The following is a 13,347-nucleotide window of genomic DNA, read 5'->3' as shown; positions in this document are numbered from 1 at the left end:
AAGTCTTGCTCTTGTCCCCCAGGCTGGAGTGCAATGGCGCAATCTTGGCTCACTGCAACCTCCACCTCCCGGGTTAAAGTGATTCTCCTGCCTCAGCCTCCCGAGTAGCTGGGATAACAGGCGCCTGCCACCAAACCTGGCTAATTTTTGTATTTTTAGTAGAGACGGGTTTCACCATGTTGGCCAGGCTGGTCTCAAACTCCTGACCTCAGGTGATCCTCCCGCCTTGGCCTCCCAGAGTGCTGGGATTACAGGCGTGAGTCACCATGCCCGGCCTGTTGTTATTATTATTCCTGGCCCAAGTGCCATCCGGAATCTAATTATGGAAAGCATTATCCAAAATATAAGCTCCAAATTGGGCCAGGCGCAGTGGCTCACACCTGTATGTAATCCCAGCACTTTGGGAGGCCAAGGCGGGTGGATCACGAGGTCAGGAGTTTGAGACCAGCCTGACCAACATGGTGAAACCCCGTCTCTACTAAAAACACAAAAATTAGCTGGGCTTGGTGGCATGTGCCTGTAGTCCCAGCTACTCAGGAAGCTGAGGCAGAAGAATCACTTGAACCCGGGAGGCGGAGGTTGCAGTGAGCCAAGATTGCGCTATTGCACTCCAGCCTGGGAACACAGTGAGACTCCGTCTCAAAATAATAATAATAATAATAATAATAATAAATAATAAATAAATAAACTCCAAATTGAAAGCAAGAATTCCAAAAGGAAAGTATTGCAGTGGTCATAAATTCATCAAGTACTTAGTCTTGGTAATGGAAATGTGGTGACTTCTCCCTTGCTTATATTACAGGTGAGGAGATATCTTCTAAAAGTGAACTGGATGAATTGCAGGAAGAGGTGGCCAGGAGGGCGCAGGAACAGGAACTTCGAAGAAAACGGGAGAAGGAGTTAGAGGCAGCGAAAGGGTTTAACCCTCATCCTAGCCGCTTCATGGACTTGGATGAACTGCAGAATCAGGGTAATTGTTGTGAGCATTAGGTTGTGGGTGATGGGGACAGACAGAAAGGGTAGAAAAAAACATCTAAGCTTGTAAGTTCCCTGTCTTCTCTTTAGCAAAATAATTTTTTAAATCTTAATTCACCCATTCCAGTGAGAACAAGTTAGAGTAGGATGTGACAAGACTATTGACTGGAGACAGGCACTGATTTGGGGCACATCTATTAAAAGCCTATAGATTAGAGATAGTATATCGTTCATGAATAATGTTTCCCATGAGCATCTGTTGAAGGTGTAAATAAAACTAGCCTTGAGTCAGAAATAGCTGAAAATGGCAGTGAGCCACACTGACAGTGAGGGGAATTCTACTTGCTGGGAAGAAACATACCCATGAAATATTCCACCTGGAGCATCAGGGAAGTGGATCTGCCAAACAGGAGCAAGAACAAAGCCAGTTTACTTTTGATACCATGACAATTGATTCTGTAACCTCAAACAATTTGCATGGACTTTACTTCCACAACTGCCCCATGTTAGACTTTTTTTCTTCCTAGAATTTTTTTAGGATGTCACTTTGTACCAAAAGAGACTAGCCTTCAAAATAGTTCAGCCAAGCTGAAGTATCTACCTTAAATAGGCCATGAAACCTATATCTTAGTTTTTTTCCTATAAAATGACTTTATTGTTTTTATAATTCGGAAACCCCACTTACAACAAATTGTGCTAAAGCAGTATGAAGGTCCCAGTTTGTAAGTGCAAGCTTTTAACTTTGCTGGCTGTTTTCTGTTGACCACTTTTCTCTTTTTATATACACTTAGAGAATCTTCTTGGGCCAAGTAATCCTGTTTGGGGGCAGCTTTTTTCCTTTAATACTACTCTCTTTTGATTCAAGGTAATTGTTGCCTTATATTTCCCAAGACATTGTATTAGTTTCCAAATTAGTTTTAAATTCCTAATACTTAGCTGTCTCTATATTTGGATAGTCTTTTTTCCCTTTTTGACCTCAAGCTGTATCACATTGGTGTCCCAGGTTTATTTTGCTTCTGAAAAAAGGGGTCTTGTCATTTCTCTCCTTTCCTTTTTTTCTCTCTCTGCCAGTTGGGCAATAGATTAAAGTTAGGAGGAGATCCCACTGGCAATATTTCATTGTCAGTTCTCTATACACTGTGGTTCAGCATTTCCTGCATGAGCAAGGAATGGAATGCTAAGATTCTGAAGGATAAGAATTAAAATTTAGTACAGTGATTGATCAACTATAGCTTGTCTAGATCTCCATAGAGTAGAGAACTTAAAAAAAATGGCTCTAGGCCCTACCTCTGATTATAAAGGTTGTATACATTTAGTTGATTACAAATATTATGAGAGAACTTCAGGTCTGGGGAGTAAGGGAAACCACACCTCTAGAGATAGAGTGGATCCTGAGTGCCAAGTTCTTCAGAACGAACCTGCTGTTTCCATTGTCTTCCCATTGCTCTCAAAAAGTCATGATGAATTAGGAAGTGAATGTTAGGGATGTGGAAGAGCCTTTCTTACATGTCCTGCTGGAGGTAAGTGGAGGATGAGGGACATTATGGGAGAAGTGACTCAGACATTTTTTTTTTTCCCTGCAACCTTGTGAAGGCTCACTGGCAATCCCATTTGTAGGTGAACTTACATTACAGCTTGCTGCCAATGTATGATTATGAGTAAGTAGAGGGCAAGGGATACATAAACATGAGAGTTCTTTTACAAAAATTTTTCTGCCTGTACTTCCTGGCCTTTTCATCCGGTATTGTTTTTAGACTCTTCTGCACCTGCTTTGGCACACATTCACTTTGAGAGGAGGATGGAATATTCCCTGCTTGCTGTATGGGAAGGTGACTTCTTTGGGGGTAGTTTTGGTGAGGAATAGCATGATGAAAGTAAATACTTAGCAACGCTTATGACAAGTATGTATATGCAAACCAGGAATGAAGGCAGTTCAACTGCCCTGGCAGATACATTGGATTAGGAAGTGTAGACCATCTGTGACCAAGAAGTGCACTGATTTTCCAGTTTAGGGTGGTGCATAGAGGACTGTGAATTGGTGAAGTAAATAAGTGGTATGAATGGCTGTCCACAGAATAATGAAGCTACCTTTGCCATAACATAGCAGTGAACGTCTCAGTCGACATCTAGGGTCTTCTGACACTAGTTGGCAAGAATTGCACTGGGAAAGAGCAGTTCAATTCCGGGCATAAGAACCTAACCTTCTGCTATTACTTTGTTCTTTCCTTGAGGGACTTCCTCCGCTCGCACTGTCATATAAGTACCGCGCGCTAACCGATTGCACCACTGGAGCTCCTTCCTTGAGGGACTTCCTAAGGGTCTTGGTGTTAGAATATGTGGCCATTAATGGCATGCCTCTCTTTCATGGCCTTGGTAACATCTTGGTTAAGGCAAAATGGATGTCCTGCTTGTTTTCAGATAATTCTTAATAGGAATAGACAGTTGGAATAAGGGTAGACCAGTGGCTCAGCAGCAAGGATCTCTGTGTACTGAAGGGAAACAACAGTACACAGGAAAATTTGGAATGAATTGTAATGAAAATGAAAAGTGCTGGCCCTTTCAGGGAGGAGTGACGGCTTTGAGAGGTCCCTGCAAGAGGCAGAGTCAGTGTTTGAAGAGTCACTGCATCTGGAACAGAAAGGAGACTGTGCTGCAGCTTTGGCTCTCTGTAATGAAGCTATCTGTAAGTAACTCTAACTGCTATGGCTGTGGCACTTTTGACTAACTTCACAATAGGTATTATTAGTGTTGTCACTCAGACAGGATAAAAACAGTTTTTGTGTCTCCTCACTCTTGCTCTCCCAAACTGAGTCGCGTTAGCTGTTTTTGCCCTTTGATTTCTAAGTGTACCTGGCACTGGCACTGTGGCCTATGGATATTTACCAGAATAACCTCAGCAAGGAATCCATAGATGATTTCTCCAGTCATGCCTACCTTCTTATTTCAGGATAAAGTTAGACCTCAGATGTGAAATTAGTCTGTTCTTTTGCTAGTCACTGGCTAGTGAGTTGGAGCTTATAGAAGGAAAACTGAATAAATTGGCTATGACTTCCCAGGCCTGTGACTTTTTAATTCAGTATTTGATTCTTTCTGATTCTCCCCTACCTTCATAGTATGCAGCACCATAAACTTACAGCAAGAGACTAAGGCTTAGAATTGGTATCAGCTTCTTGTATGTGACCCACAAGAAGCTGTGGTCTATAAAGACAGATGCAGGTTTGGATCTTATTTCTGCTGTTGGCCATTGGGAAGAGAGGGGTGAGAGTAGAGTGTGGAGACCAGAGTCAGACAGGTCAGATGCAAAGGACAAGAGTGGCAATCTCTAAGATGGAGGCACTGGTTTATCTTCTTGATTTATTTTAGTTTTGTTTTTTTAATTTGGATTAACCTGTTTGGCCTCCATGGCTTCCATCAGTGTTCCTTATAGCCAGAGGCAGCTGTGTGCCCTGGACAGCATATGCATGGTCCATGCCTTGCGTTCCTGCTACATATTTTGAGTTTTACTGCATATCTTTGCTCATTTTTTTTCAATTTTATTCTTTTTATTTTTATTTGTGTTTTGTGTTCTGTTTCTGCTATATTTTCTTTTGCATTTTAGCTAAACTAAGACTTGCCCTGCATGGTGCCAGCTGTAGCACGCACAGCAGAGCCCTAGTCGATAAGAAGTTGCAAATCAGTATTCGAAAAGCACGGAGCCTGCAGGATCGCATGCAGCAGCAGCAATCACCACAGCAGCCGTCGCAGCCCTCAGCCTGCCTCCCAACACAGGCGGGGACTCTCTCTCAGCCAACAAGGTAGTGCTTGGGAACCATGTCAGTTTATGAATGCCAGGGGAAGAAATGACCATGAGTATTCTGTAGCAAGAGCTCTCATTGTCTTGGCGACTGAAGGGGAGAGAGGAGTCCTCTGAAAAGATTTTCTTCTTTCAGGTCAGACATACAGTGAAAAGCTCATTGTACTGCTGGTCCTTATCTTAATAATTCCTAGGATGCAAAAAGTACAGCATAATAAGACCATTTGTCCACATTTCCCATGGGTAACTTTAGCCCTGGACTTGTGTAATAACGCGATTATTATATTTGTATATATTATGTTCTTAGACATGGCAATCCAGGCTACATTTCATGTTGTAGTAGCTACCATGTGATTTATTTTGGGATTTCAGTGCTTCCTATCCTTATGGAAGCAGAGAAAGCAGTCTTTCTTGCTCTGATTGCACCATAGAGAAGAGACACAAAGATTCCCTTTGCTTTGCTTCTTTATGGTCAGGACTAGGAAAGAAGTTCCAGTAGTCATTGTTGTAGTTCTCACATCTTAGCCCTGGAATTTGGCTTTTACTTAGAATAGATGAATTTAAATAAACATTAATTTGGACCGTTAATAATTCTGAGTAGTTTTCAAAATATAAATTAGTAAAAGCAGTTAACTTTTTTTTTTTTTTTTTTTTGGAGACAGGATCTTGCTTTTTCACCCAGGCTGGAGTGCAGTGGCACGATCACAGCTTACTGCAGCCTGAACCTCCTGGGTTCAATGTTCAAAAGGCAAATGTTCAAAAATAGTTAACTGCTAGGCATGGTAGCTCATGCCTGTAATCCCAGAATTTTGGGAGGCCGAGGAGGGCAGATTATTTGAGTCAAGGAGTTTGAGACCAGCCTGGGCAACACGGTAAAACCCTGTCTCTACAAAAAACACACAAAATTTAGCTGGGCATGGTGGTGCATACCTGTGGTCCCAGCTACTTGGGAGGCTTGGGTGGAAGAATCGGTTAGCCTGGCAGGTCAAGGCTGCATGCAGTGAGCCGTGATGGCACTGCCACACTCCAGCCTGGGTGACAGAGCAAGACCTTGTCTCAAAAAAAAAAAAAAAAAAAAATTGCAGGTCTATTTGATGCTAAAGCACATGTCCTTAACCATTATGTAATATTGCCTTGTATGTTTGGGCTTCCCATATTAGTATATCATATTCTCCATAATGTTATAAGGGTGATTGGGTGACTATATCCTCAAAAGTTGATAGTATATTTTCATTCAAATTTAGGGGCTTGTTTTGAATATAAGCAATTTAGATAGGTAAACCGTTTCCAGAAAACGTATACATCCTGATGTATGTGAGTGATCGAGGCTTTATTTAAGTCCTTGTAACATTAAGTTTTTAAAGTCAGAAATACAAAACAATTAGTGAGAAACCAACTAAATACAGTTAATCCCTACTCCTACTCCTAAATCTCAAGAGAGTCATATTGCTTTGGGGAAACATCTCAGTGACTAATAGAACAAAATCCAGATTATAAAAACATATTTGAAATGGTTAATTTCTGTGTATTCCCATGAGCCCCAATCACCCTGTATTTTGTAAATGTGGCCTCATAGTTCCTTTGGCCGGGCTGCCTCTCAGGACCCCAGGTAGGACTTGCCTCCCTGTATAGCATCCTGGATTTTTGCTGTTTGGTATGAGTGATTTTCAGGCTTTGCTTACCTTCCATGTCATCTGCATGTGAGACTAGCTGATTTTGTTTCCTAATTTGCAAGTAGAATGTGATTGGAATGCGACTTCACAGGTAGTGAAGAATATTGGCAAGGGCTCCACTTAATGTTACTGTGCAACTTTGGTGAGGGCGTTTAATAAAGAGGATTAACGTTACCTATTTACCTGAGTGTGAGCTGACCATGTGCCTTTTCTTTTGTGATCCACTGAACTACTGACTCTACTTGTGCTTGTCTTTCTGTTTATTTTTACCATTCCCTGTGTGAATAGCTAGAAATGGGAATGGAATGTTCAGTTCTTTCTGTAAGTGTTCCTGTCAGTCAAGGCAGCTTATGACTAGCTCTCTCCATTTGTTTCAGTGAACAGCCTATCCCGCTCCAAGTATTGTTAAGCCAAGAGGCCCAACTGGAATCCGGCATGGATACAGAGTTTGGGGCCAGTTCTTTCTTCCATTCACCTGCTTCCTGCCATGAGTCACACTCATCACTATCTCCAGAGTCATCTGCCCCACAGCACAGCTCCCCCAGTAGATCTGCCTTGAAGCTTCTGACTTCGGTTGAAGTAGACAACATTGAACCCTCTGCATTCCACAGGCAAGGTTTACCTAAAGCACCAGGGTGGACTGAGAAGAATTCTCATCATAGTTGGGAGCCATCGGATGCCCCAGAGGGTAAGCTGCAAGGCTCTAGGTGTGACAACAGCAGTTGCAGCAAGCTCCCTCCACAAGAAGGAAGAGGCATTGCTCAAGAACAGCTGTTCCAAGAAAAGAAGGATCCTGCTAACCCCTCCCCGGTGATGCCTGGAATAGCCACCTCTGAGAGGGGTGATGAACACAGCCTAGGCTGTAGTCCTTCAAATTCATCAGCTCAGCCCAGCCTTCCCCTGTATAGAACCTGCCACCCCATAATGCCTGTTGCTTCTTCATTTGTGCTTCACTGTCCTGATCCTGTGCAGAAAACTAACCAATGCCTCCAAGGCCAAAGCCTCAAAACTTCATTGACTTTAAAAGTGGACAGAGGCAGTGAGGAGACCTATAGGCCAGAGTTTCCCAGCACAAAGGGGATTGTCCGTTCTCTGGCTGAGCAGTTCCAGAGGATGCAGGGTGTCTCCATGAGGGATAGTACAGGTTTCAAGGATAGAAGTTTGTCAGGTAGTCTAAGGAAGAACTCTTCCCCTTCTGATTCTAAGCCTCCTTTCTCACAGGGTCAAGAGAAAGGCCACTGGCCATGGGCAAAGCAACAATCCTCTCTGGAGGGTGGGGATAGACCACTTTCCTGGGAAGAGTCCACTGAACATTCTTCTTTTGCCTTAAACTCTGGGCTGCCTAATGGTGAAATTTCTAGCGGAGGACAGCCCAGGTTGGCAGAGCCAGACATATACCAAGAGAAGCTGTCCCAAGTGAGAGATGTTAGGTCTAAGGATCTGGGCAGCAGTACTGACTTGGGGACTTCCTTGCCTTTGGATTCCTGGGTGAATATTACAAGGTTCTGTGATTCTCAGCTTAAACATGGGGCACCTAGGCCAGGAATGAAGTCCTCCCCTCATGATTCCCATACGTGTGTAACCTATCCAGAGAGAAATCACATCCTTTTGCATCCACATTGGAACCAAGACACAGAGCAGGAGACCTCAGAATTGGAGTCTCTGTATCAGGCCAGTCTTCAGGCTTCTCAAGCTGGCTGTTCTGGATGGGGGCAGCAGGATACCGCCTGGCACCCACTTAGCCAAACAGGTAAGAATGCAACCAGGGGTTGGGGGGAGGGGGGAGGATCATATAAAAGCTGAAAGCAGGGAAAGATCAGAAGGGAGTGTTCTATACAGATAGTATCCCCAGCTTAGTAGGAGGTAGTAGAACTTTTGACTTTACTCAGAAAGCCTTCAGGACAAGACCTAGACATTTTTCTGGCTAGAGTGGAGGAAGGGGCAGAATTACCACTCACAGGCAACTTCCCTCCTTCTAAAGTAAGAGATTACTAAGTATTTGCCCATGGCTTCTCCAGTATGCTGTGCTAAAGAATGGTTCAGGGCCGGGCACGGTGGCTCACTCCTGTAATCCCAGCACTTTGGGAGGTCAAGGCGGGCAGATCACAAGGTCAGGAGATCGAGACCATCCTGGCCAACATAGTGAAACCCCTTCTCTACTAAAAATACAGAAAATTAGCCGGGTGTGGTGGTACTTGCCTGTAGTCCCAGCTACTCGGGAGGCTGAGGCAGGGAAATCACTTGAATTCGGGAGGCGGAGGTTACAGTGAGCCGAGATCGCACCACTGCACTCCAACCTGGGCAACAGAATGAGACTGTTTCAAAAAAAAAAAAAAAAGAATGGTTCATAGGTCTTTGAGAGTGATTCAGCATGACAGCATGAAATGGAGGGAGGCTGAGAGGAAAATATATTCTTCTATGGCTTAGAATCCCAAGATTCAGCCTCCAGGTCTGCTTTGCAGTAGGATGTCCATATGCTCAGTGTGGACATTTCCAGATCATACTGAACCAGCAATATCAAGACCTTCTGATCCCTTTAGGAAAAGTCAAGTTTGGTGTTCATGGAATTTTTAATGTACTATATGCCTACAGGGTAGCCACTGACTGAGATAGTACAGAGTGAAGAGTAGAGCCTGCACCTGAAGTGCACATCATAGTCAGTTCTGGAAATTGAAGACATGAAGAATGTTTGTAACTTACATTGATGCACTTAACTCCAAAGCCTGAACTATTTTCCTGGTTCCAACATTAACTCTCAGTATAAATTTGGACAAGTCACTTAATATCCCAGGGCCAAGGTTTTACCTGTAAAATGAGAGAACTGGCTTTTTTTTTAAAAAAAGATATGTTCTAACTCTAAAATGGCATGTATGATTCTGTGAAATTGAACTTGGAGAACTTTTCCTTAGCTTGGCTGTGACAGTTTCTGTAATGGTGCAGGTTCCTTGCATGCTGACAACCAACATATAATTACAGTTGAGTAAGTGTTTATTGAGTACTTACTGTGTTCTCCAGAGCCTTTGAGGGGAATACCACATAAATATAAGATTTGATTTTTTATTCTTTTTTTTTTTTTTTTTTCTGAGAAGAGTTGCACTCCTGTTGCCCAGGCTGGAGTGCAATGGCATGATCTCAGCTCACTGCAACCTCCGCCTCCCGGGTTCAAGTGATTCTCCTGCCTCAGCCTCCCAAGTAGCTGAGATTACAGGCGTCCACCACCACACCTGACTAACTCTTGTATTTTTAGTAGAGATGGGGTTTCACCATGTTAGTCAGGCTGGTCTGGAACTCCTGACCTCAGGTGATCCACCCGCCTCAGCCTCCCAAAGTGCTGGGATTAAAGGTGTAAGCCACCGTGCCTGTCCTAAGACTTGATATTAAGATACATTCCTGAGGATCCGTATCCTAATGTAGATTTTACAATAACATTTACTAAGGTGGTCTTTGATAGGACTGGTTGATATGGGAAGAATCTAAAGAATAAGGGAAAGCTGGAGTCTGCCTCAGTGAGCTTTCTATCTAAGGAAGCAAGAATACACAAATAATTTTTTTTTTTTTTTTGAGACAGAGTCTCGCTCTGTTGCCCAGGCTGGAGTGCAGTGACATGATCTCAGCTCACTGCAACCTCTGCCTCCTGGGTTCAGGCCACTTCTCCTGCCTCAGCCTCCCAAGTAGCTGGGATTACAGGTGTGTGCCACCACGCCCAGCTAATTTTTATATTTTTAGTAGAGATGGGGTTCACCATGTTGGCCAGGCTCATCTCGAAGCCCTAACCTCAAGTGATCCACTCGCCTTGGCCTCCCAAAGTGCAGGGATTATAGACGTGAGCCACCGTGCCAGGCCACAAATAATTATTTTAAGAATAATAAGGCCGGGCGTGGTGGCTCATGCCTGTAATCCCAGCACTTTGGGAGGCGGAGGTGGGCGGATCATGAGGTCAGGAGATTGAGACCATCCTGGCTAACATGATGAAACCCCGTCTCTACTAAAAATACACACAAAAAAATTAGCTGGGCGCGGTGGCCCACACCTGTGATCCCAGCATTTTGGGAGGCCGAGGCAGGTGGATCACCCAAGGTCAGGAGTTCAAGACCAGCCTGACCAACATGGTGAGACCCTGTCTCTACTATAAATACAAAAAATTAGCTGGGCATGGTGGCGGGCACCTGTAATCCCAGCTATTTGGGGGGCTGATGGCAGGAGAATTGCTTGAACCCAGGAGGTGGAGGTTGCAGTGAACTGAGATTGTGCCACTGCATTCTAACCTGGGCGACAGACCAAGACTCTATCTCAAAACCAAAAACAAAAAAAATTTTGTTATTACCCAAAATAGCAACATTTTTCATTGCAGGTAGTTTGAAAATACATAAAGTATCAAAAATCACTGATAATCTCACTCTTAATGTTTTCATAAGCTTACCTTTGGTTTTCATTTTTATACACATGTACTATATAGTTTTGTTTTTGCAAAAAGCAGTATCCTTTACACTATATGTATACAGTTTAGTATCATGACTTTCTCATGTTATATCTGTGAGCATTTGCTGTAAAAACTACCTTTAATGGTTATAAAGTGTTTCATATGAATGTACTGTAATTTATTTCTTCAACCATCCTACTATTGTTGAATATTTAGGTTACTTACAATTTTTTTTTTTTTTTTGAGGCAGTCTCGCTCTGTCATCCAGGCTGGAGTACAGTTGCACAACCTTGGCTCACTGCAACCTCCGCCTCCCGGGTTCAAGCAATTCTTCTGCCTCAGCCTCCCGAGTAGCTGGAACCATAGGCGTGTGCCACCAAGCCTGGCTAATTTTTTGTATTTTTAGTAGAGAAGGGGTTTCACCATGTTGGCCAGGCTGGTCTCGAACTCCTGGCCTCAAGTAATCCGCCTGCATCAGCCTCCCAAAGTGCTGGGACTATAAAGTGAGAAGTGACTATAAGGTGAGCCACCGCTCCTGGCTTACTTGTAATTTTTAATAACATAGTACTGTGTTGAATATCTTTGCACTTAAGTGGCCACATTTCTCATGAGCTCCTTAGAATAAACTTTTGGAAGACTAATAACTAGTTGAATGTTATAAACTTTTTTTTTTTCATTTTTGAGACAGGGTCTCATGTTGTTGTCTTGGCTGGAGTGCAGTGACATGATCACAGCTCACTGTAGCCTTGACCTTCTTGGCTCAAGAGATCCTCCCACCTCAGCCCCTTGAGTAGTTGGGACTACAGGCATGCACTACCATACCTGACTAATTTGAATGTTATAAACTTAAAAAAAATATTGATACATACTGGCCAGTTAGCTTTGAAGAAGACTATACTTCTGAAAACAGTATGAAAGAGTACTTACTGACCATTAATTTTTTTGTCTAGTAGTGTAAAGAAACAAATTTTTAAAAATCTATCTAGTAGTCAATCTATTCTCAATATATTTATCAAATCAAGTGGAGCATAATGACTCATGCCTGTAACCCCAGCTACTTGGGAGACTGAGGCAGGAAAATCACTTGAGGCCAGGAGCTTCAGGCTGTAGTGTGCTATGAGCACATGCCTGTGAACAGCCACTCTCCTCCAGCCTGGGCAACACAGTGAGACCCTATCTCTTAAAAAAAAAAAAGTAAAATCAAACTAGTCTTTATTTTTGTTAGAGTCCTTGGTTTAAAAACTGAGTCCTTAAGAAGTGACATGACAGGCTGGGTGCAGTGGCTCACACCTGTAATACCAGCACTTTGAGAAGCCAAGGTGTGAGGATCACTTGAGCCCAGGAGTTCAAGACCAGCTGGGCAACACAGTAAGATCCCCATCTCTACAAAGACTGAGAAAATTAGCTGGGTGTGGTGGTGCGGGTCAGTAGTCCAGCTACTTGGGAGGCTGAAGCAGGAGGATCAACTGAGACTGGGAGGTTGAGGCTGCGGCGAGCTGTGGTCATGCTACTGCGCTCCAGCCTGAGCAACAGAACAAGACCCTGTCTCAAAAAAAAGAGGAGTGATATGACATAGAATAAAGAAGTGATCAGATAGAATTAATTGGGAAGTAGATGAAGGAAAATGCCAATTAGGATTCACATATGAAAAAATATAATTTGGCCAGGCGCGGTGGCTCACGCCTGTAATCCCAGCACTTTGGGAGGCTGAGTCGGGTGGATCACCTGAGGTCAGGAGTTCGAGACCAGCCTGACCAACATGGTGAAACCCCATCTCTACTAAAAATACAAAAAAAATTAGCCGGGTATTGTGGCACGTGCCTGTAATCCCAGCTACTCGGGAGGCTGAGGCAGGAGAATTCCTTGAACCCAGGAGATGGAGGTTGCAGTGAGCTGAGATCACGCCACTGCACTCCAGCCTGGGTGACAAGAGTGAAACTCTGTCTCAAAAAAAAAAAAAGAAAAAATATAATTTGAGAGTTCTTTATCTTATTGTAAAACATTTATTAAGCACCAAATTACATTACTTTTTAAAATTTATTTATTTTTTGAGACAGAGTCTCGCTCTGTTGCCCAGGCTGGAGTGCAGTGGCACAACCTCAGCTCACTGCAACCTCCGTCTCCCAGGTTCAAGCGATTCTCGTGCTTCAGCCTCCCAAGTAGCTGGGATTACAGGCATGTGCCACCACACCTGACTAATTTTTGTATATTTTGTAGAGACGGGGTTTCACCATGTTGCCCAGGCTGGTCTCAAACTCTGAGCTCAAGCAATCCACCTGCCTCAGCTTCCCAAAGTGCTGGGATTACAGGTGTGAGCCACCACGCCCGGCCACCAAATTAGTTTTTCAAAAAATGCTAAAAAAAAAAAATGCTTTATTGATATGTAATTTACATGCCATACATTTCACCTATTTAAAGTGTACAATACAATGGGTTTTATTATATCAGAGTTCTCCATCCATCACCACAATCAGTTTTAAAGTGTT

The 13,347-nt window shown here is 43.3% G+C and overlaps 1 protein-coding gene across 49 annotated transcripts in view; it reads left to right on the top strand.

Moving 5' to 3' along the window:
• USP54 (ubiquitin specific peptidase 54) overlaps nucleotides 1–13,347 on the top strand; it is a 128,562-nt gene that overhangs the window by 101,528 nt on the left and 13,687 nt on the right. For 40 of the 49 annotated variants that reach the window (XM_063780740.1, XM_024346449.3, XM_054660214.2 and 37 more), the window contains 4 exons: nucleotides 803–970; nucleotides 3,539–3,658; nucleotides 4,574–4,769; nucleotides 6,819–8,191. In XM_063780740.1, the coding sequence (XP_063636810.1) occupies nucleotides 803–970; nucleotides 3,539–3,658; nucleotides 4,574–4,769; nucleotides 6,819–8,191 (1,857 nt within the window). The remainder of the gene's footprint in view (nucleotides 1–802; nucleotides 971–3,538; nucleotides 3,659–4,573; nucleotides 4,770–6,818; nucleotides 8,192–13,347) is intronic. The other 9 variants (XM_063780738.1, XM_054660222.2, XM_063780737.1 and 6 more) reach the window with 2 other exon arrangements.

Source organism: Pan troglodytes, chromosome 8 (genome assembly GCF_028858775.2).
Source record: "Pan troglodytes isolate AG18354 chromosome 8, NHGRI_mPanTro3-v2.0_pri, whole genome shotgun sequence".
Classification (NCBI taxonomy): Eukaryota; Metazoa; Chordata; class Mammalia; order Primates; family Hominidae; genus Pan; species Pan troglodytes.
This window is presented reverse-complemented; position numbering and strand designations above follow the sequence as displayed.